Source organism: Penaeus monodon, chromosome 1, assembly GCF_015228065.2.
Source record: "Penaeus monodon isolate SGIC_2016 chromosome 1, NSTDA_Pmon_1, whole genome shotgun sequence".
In the NCBI taxonomy this organism is placed as follows: Eukaryota; Metazoa; Arthropoda; class Malacostraca; order Decapoda; family Penaeidae; genus Penaeus; species Penaeus monodon.
The window spans coordinates 7,208,497-7,215,440 of NC_051386.1; the positions used below are offsets into that span (position 1 = coordinate 7,208,497).

The 6,944-nt window shown below is 40.2% G+C and overlaps 1 protein-coding gene across 1 annotated transcript in view; it reads left to right on the forward strand.

The window, feature by feature from the left end:
* Window positions 1-4,454: 4,454 nt before the first annotated feature.
* Window positions 4,455-6,944, forward strand: part of LOC119585265 — a 56,756-nt gene continuing 54,266 nt past the window's right edge. Inside the window, exon 1 of the mRNA XM_037933975.1 lies at window positions 4,455-4,624. Within this exon, the coding sequence (XP_037789903.1) occupies window positions 4,519-4,624 (106 nt within the window). The 5' untranslated portion in view covers window positions 4,455-4,518. The remainder of the gene's footprint in view (window positions 4,625-6,944) is intronic.

Below are 6,944 nucleotides of genomic sequence, written 5' to 3' on the forward strand. Positions count from 1 at the left end.
GATTTGTGGGTCGTTTGGGTCCATGTGTGTGTTGTTGATTGCTTTATGAGAGAAGAGAGACGAGAGAGAGAGAGAAGAACGAGAGAGAGAGGAGCGAGAGAGAGAGGGACGAGAGAGAGGAGAGCGAGTTCGTTGTTGTGAGTGCTTTATGTGTGTGTTTTAAAGTAGCCCTGGATTATTGGTGCGCTGCGTGTTATGGGTGTCGGCTTCTACTTTATCTATGTCTTATCGTTCTTTGTAATAATAAATTTTTTTCTAATATATATATATAATATATATTATTAAAAATATATATATTATATATATAATTATATTTTAAAAATATAAATATATTATATATATATATATATATTATATAAAATATAAATATTAATAATATATATATAATTAAATATATATTTAAACATGTAGAAAGAAGAAAATGGCGTGCGAACCGTTCATAACTGCATAAAAATATACAGGCTTACAAAAAGGAATATAAAGAACGAGTGGATGTTGCAAATATTCTCTACAAGCTCAGATAACAAATAAAAACTGTAAAATATGTTGACTAGATAGGAAAAAGAGATTTCTAAAAACAAGAACCCGATTACTCCCAAAAAAAAGCGAACAAAATGCGCGACTCTCACACTTAATCTAGATAAAAAAGGATAAAATACATGGATTTTTCGCTGCTATAAAAAAAATAACTTTTGCAAGATTCCATGGGGAAAAACAAAAGAATATAGCCAGCGAGACGGAAGAGCATCGGAGCATGAGGAATAAAACCGGTGCTGAAACGAGAGCAGATTTCGAAAAATGAATCTGTTTATCCTTGTCGAGATGATTTTAGGTTCGTAGCCCTCGTTCTCAAAATGATGGGAAAGACTTCAATAAAAAGCGGAAAAAGAAAGAGAAAATAAATAAAAGGGAAATAAAAGGTTCTTCCCCATTTATAAGAAAAACAATTTTAAAATTGCAAAAAAAATTGGGGGCAAAATTGTGAAAAGGAAAAAGCAAATTAAAATAATAATTTAACTAAGAAATCGAAATGATCGGAGGCGTGTTCGATCTTCTGAAATAGGTTTGGCAAAGGGAAAGGGGGAGTATCTTATTAAGTTTATTTTTTCCAGGAGACCGTGTTTAAATTTTTTTATATATATATTTTTTTAGATATTATTTTTTTTTTGACGTTTTTTTATTGTCATATTATGTCATTTCACGATAAACAGTTAACACGCTACTTTTTTACCCTTTGATTAACTTACTATTACATATTTTTATTACTACGAAAAGTAGTAGTAAGCGGTTGCAAAAAAAAAAAAAAAAAAAAAAAAAAAAAAAAAAAAAAAAAAAAAAAAAAAAAAAAAAAAAAAAAAAAAAAATTTTTTTTATTATATAATATATATATTTTTTGTTTCTTTTTCGTTTAAAAACTCACAAAAAAAGGGGGGGAGGAAGGGGAAAGAGGTTGAGGGATGTTAAAAAGGAAGAAAAGGAAGGAAAGAATCGAAGATAAGAGAAGGAGGAGAGACGAGCGAATGAGAAAGGAAGGGGAATGAAGGGAGAAAAGGAGTGGGGAAGGGAGGGGGAAGGAAGGGGGAAGGGGGGGAGAAAAGGAGGGGGGGGAAGGGGGGAAAGGGGAAGGGGAAAGGGAAGGGGGGAGGGAAGGATAAAAGGTTGATAAGGGGAAGGGGGGAAGGGAAGGGGGACCCAGGGAAGGGAAAAGGAGGGGGAGAGAAAGGAAAGGAAAAAAGGAAAAAAACCATAAAAAAAAAGAAAAAGGGGAGAGAAGACAAGGGGCAAAGGGGACGCAAAAAGGGGGAAAGGGGAAAAGGGGGAGGTGACAGCCGCCCTGAAGCTTTTTCGGGGAGCGAATTAAATGCTTTTCTCGCCCGCCCCTCGTCGGCCATCCGGGGGGCCCCTGACGCCTTCAAAAGGGTTGGCTTCCTCCGCCCGGCACTGATTAAGGGGCTGCTCACGGCACTGACTCCCACGGCGATCCCTTCCTCCCTTTCTCCTCCCTTCCGCCTCGTTTATCTCCCTTTCTCCTCCCTTCCGCCTCGTCTCTCTCCCTTCCTCCCTTTCTCCTCCCTTCCTCCCTTTCCTCGTCTCTCTCCCTTCCGCCTCGTCTCTCTCCCTCGTGACCTTGCATCTGCATCTCCTCCTTCCCCTCTCCTCTTCTCGATTGTGATTTTTCCTTTCTCTCTTCATTTTCTCTCTGTGTGTTCTTGTGTATTTTCCTATTATCTTCCCTTTATGTAGTTATTACTATAATTATCATTACTATCATTTGCCGAAATTCTTTCATCCCTTTACTCTATACTACATCACTTTTACAACTCCCGTCATCGCCATCACCATCATCAAAACTAGGAACAAACAAACAAACAAAAACAAACAAACAAACAGAAACAGATAAGCAAAGAGCGCCCCCCCCCTCGCATGACCAGAATCCATGAAAAATGAAAATGTACACTGCAGGTAAAGCTGGAAATCCGCCTCTGCATCATGCTATTTTATCACACGTGGGCCGCGCGGCTCCTACAGCATCCGACAGAAATATTGCTGGTGAATCCGTTGCCATTTATAAAAGTATTAAGAGGAAAATGAATCCGAAAGTTCTCGCATCAAGATTTCCTGCGTTTTTTTTTCTTTTTTTTGTGTGTGTGTGCTTGTGTTTCTTCGGTTCTGAGCAAGATGGGCTTGACAGAGTTTCCTTTGCGTATGAAGCGAAGGAAATATGGAGCGTTTAGTCTGCATGTTTGAAACTCTCTCTCTCTCTCTTTCTCTCTGTCTGTCTGTCTCTGTCTATCTGTCTGTCTGTCTGTCTGTCTGTCTGTCTGTCAGTCAATCAGACAGTCTCTCTCTCTCTCTCTCTCTGTTTCTCTTTCTTTGTCTGCCTGTCTACCTCCTTTCCTTTCCTTTACCCTTTCTTTCTCCTCCTCTTCTCTTCCCCGTCTCCTCATTTTCCCCATATCTTCATCCCTTCTCTCTTTCCCTCCTTCCTTCACCCTCTCCATCATAGTGCAAAGACACATGCTCAACGCTATAACACCGAGCTTTTCCCCTCGCATGTTCGTCCAGCTTAAAAAAAAAAAAATACAATGGTGTTTTTAAGTCGCGAACCGCAGGCAAGTTTCAGGGGTTCAGAAGCGAAATAACTTGAGAGAGAAAAAAAGGGTAAATTGCACTCGTTGAGACTGGCGTTAGAGTCCTCTCCTGATTGTAACTGATAAGCTGGAATTGGATTGCATTTACGACTATCACTGATTATATTCTAATGTGTGAAAGTGATGGTACATTATCACGGATGGATCTTGCCGTGAGAGTTTGTGGGTGCATTTGGGTGCATGTGTGTGTGTGTGTTTGATTGTTTATGAGAGAGAGAGAGAGAGAGAGAGAGAGAGAGAGAGAGAGAGAGAGAGAGAGTTAGTGTGTGTGTGTGAGTGCTTGTATGTGTGTGTGTATGTAAAGTATGCATGGATGTATTGGTGCGTGCGTGTATATGGGTGTGCGGGTTCACTATCATATGCATAGTTTATGAGTATGCGTGTAAGTGCGTGTGCGTTGGACGAAGGAGTGCGTTTAGCCACGCAGCCGCCACAGCATGGATGAGCGACTTGTTCCTTGCGTGACGGAATCAGACTTCCGGACTCGCTTTTGGCACGAAATACAGCTGTACAGAAGATTATCACCGATTTGAAAAAAAAAGTGACAGCAGACGATACAGTCATCAGTTTTGTTGCGATTCCATAAAAAAAACGTCAACAAGGTCATTTAAAATTGTTCGTTCTGTATTTTCGAGGGGAGTCGCTATCGAGCAAGTATCGGGTCTGCAACACTATGCAGTTAATTGCAATAATCCAGGCAATCTGTGACACGGGGCCGCAGTCCCTGGTGATAGTTAGTGTCAATTACAAAAGCTGATTTGCCGAGATTATTGTTATCGATATAATTAGTGATTGAGATTTGCCACGAAATGGATTTTGTTTAAAACTGGTCTCAGTGAAAACTGTCGATAAAACTGAAATGCGGAAACAGGAAAATAGATCTGGAATTCGCTTAGTTGAAATAGAATGGAAAATTCTACCCTTCTGCATCTTCATTGACACATAGTTCTGTTCAAATATTTTTCTTCTTTTAATTTCTGTAATACCCATGATATTAGAAATAAACATTAGGTCTTCTTAACAGCTTTATAGTTACCTGTAGTTCTGTATTCTGTGTAGCTGTAGTGGTGCTGTACTTTCGGTATCTATTTTACCTTATTCTTTTAAACATGTTATTTAATACACAAAACACCCACTTGAGCGAAGAGAATGTACCTACGTTTCTATACTCACCATAACACTATTTTTCCCTATTCTACTAAACAGGTTAATACGCAAACATGAAGATGATCAAAGTTAAAGTAAACACACGAGACGAAACCATTTTCCACTCACTGATTTCCTCCCTCTCTGTCCTCCGCAGGTGAGCATTGAGCTCCACCAGCCTCTGAAGCTGAGGCGACAGGACGCCGGGTCTCAGGCTTACATGGGTTCCCACTCTCACAGCATTAGGTTCCGGCGGCAGACATCCAAAGTCATCTACCTCGTCCCAATGCATGGGGGCATCTGGACCCTCTGCGTGGGGCTCTCAGGTGAGTGGGGGAAGGAATGGGGAAGCGGAGGGGGTGGAGAAGGTGTGGGTTATGAGGAAGGAGGAGAAGGAGGTGTGGGGTTTGAGGGAAATTGGGGTGAGGGTGGTGCGCGAATCATGAGAAATGGGGAAGGTAGTTGTTTAAGGGAGTAGGAGAGAAGGAATGAGGTTTGGGTTGAATCTATTCACGCAAAGGGGTTAGCGTGTTATAATGAAAATTGGGGAAGAGGGTTTCACGATTCAAGGGAAAAAAAGAGGAGATTTTAGCTGCTACTGAAAGAATAGTTTCGCGGCTTTTGACATGGAGAAAATTTAGTAGTTTCTGGTAGAGGGAGATTGGCAGTCCTTGAGTAGTGCTAAACAGCTGGAGCAAAGGGGCGAGGACAGCGTATCAAGATAAAGGTGAGCAGAAATGTTCGTACAATAAAAATGATATCGGGAATCTTCGGTTCAGTGGCTCAGAAAAGCAATGGAAGGTGATATCGAGAAGGCAATCAACAGACAGACTGGGGCGAGACGTAAGACGGGAAATAAAACAGATTGCAGAGGATGTGGAGAGAGATAAATTCCGAGGGGAGAGATCAATCCGAGGCATATATTGAAGAAGGGGAACGATAGCATAGGCTGTACGAAACACAGCTGAAAATGATTGGCTAAAAGTATATGGTCTTTAAAATCCAACTTGAGCGAGACACTGCTGTCCTCGTTTGAAACAAACTTTCTTAAAAGCAGTCTCACTCTTGGAGAATTTAGAAAGCATTCTTTGTAACAAAGAATGTGTAAAAAAATGTTCTTTATTTTGTAGGTTTAACGTATTGCAGGCTGTGTAAAGTGAATGTGAATTTTAAGAAAACTGGAAAGATCAATTTGCGAGGGGAACGACGGACAGATACTGACGAACTCCCTTGTCCATGAAAGCAATGAAATCTTACATTCGACTTCGGGAAGATGCATATGTGGGCTTCCATGCATGCACACCACCAAAAGGAATCTTCTGTAGAGATACGAGGATATGAATACATAATTAGATTTCTCCACAGAGAGAGAGAGGGACGATTATTATTTTTCCAGCTTTTAAGAAAATGCCATAAACAGTCCCCACTCTTTCGCTTGTTGTTTGCTACGAGAAAGAGAGAGAAAAGTCTTAGGTAATCATTTTCATCACGCAATTGCCTCGAGCCTAGCAAAGTGCCCGGAACTTTTATTTACGCTGTCATGGCATTTCTTACGTGTGTGAATACCAATGAAACAGCAAGGAAATACACCTAAAATAATTATATGCTCACGAATGTATGGAGGTGTATAGCTACCACCGTTGACAGGGATTCAAACCCTTGGTACACTAGATACCACGTAGAGTAAGTGGTAATAAACAAACTGAACCACTCAGTCCGCCAAAAGAATTATCAAAATTAGGATCAGACTAATATCATAGAAATCGCCTCTCTATTCATACTAGAGCACTGATCGCGAGGTTTTAGTCCTAATATACACGCGTTAAAATTGGCTCAGAAACTAAAATCCAATGTGTACAACGTTATCTATTTAAGCTGGAATAATGTAGCAATCTTAGTTCCTTCTATCCACCTCTCTTCTCCCTTCTCTTCTTTTCTCTTACATCTCTTCTCTTTCCCCAACCCAGTGTACACAGCGATCTCTAAATTTATATAACATTGTTCCTACTATCTTTGAGTGCAAGCGAAAAAAAAAAATTCCGCCACACTGCCTCCTATAACTGCATCGTTCTTATATCTTTCATACTGATGACTTCCCGTTTTATGTGTCTTGTGTCTATACAGCCTGAGGGAGTGAGTTTCTTTGTTTTCCCTCATGCTATTTCTCGTCTCCACTCATAGATCATTAAAATGCTTATATTTAGACATGCATGAACGCACAAATGCACTTATATACACTTACAAGACACATGCCTGCGGGCAAAACACACATGGACAGAAAGGAAAACACGTAAACAAACACACACGCTTTATAAAAATGAAAAGGCAGATAGAAAGATAGATATATATTTATATAGGTAGACAGACATATATCTAGGAAAAGAAATGATTAGACAGAAAGACAGGTAAATAGATAGCTAGGTGGTTTGGTTGATAGATGGATAGATATATCGATAGGGAGATAGACTGATAGTGATATATAAACACACACACACACACACACACACACACACACACACACACACACACACACACACACACACACACACACACACACACACACACACACACGCGATACAAATTTCTCCGCTTGCAGACACAATTTTTCATCGCATAATATGTAACTTTACCCTTTCCCGCAAACAA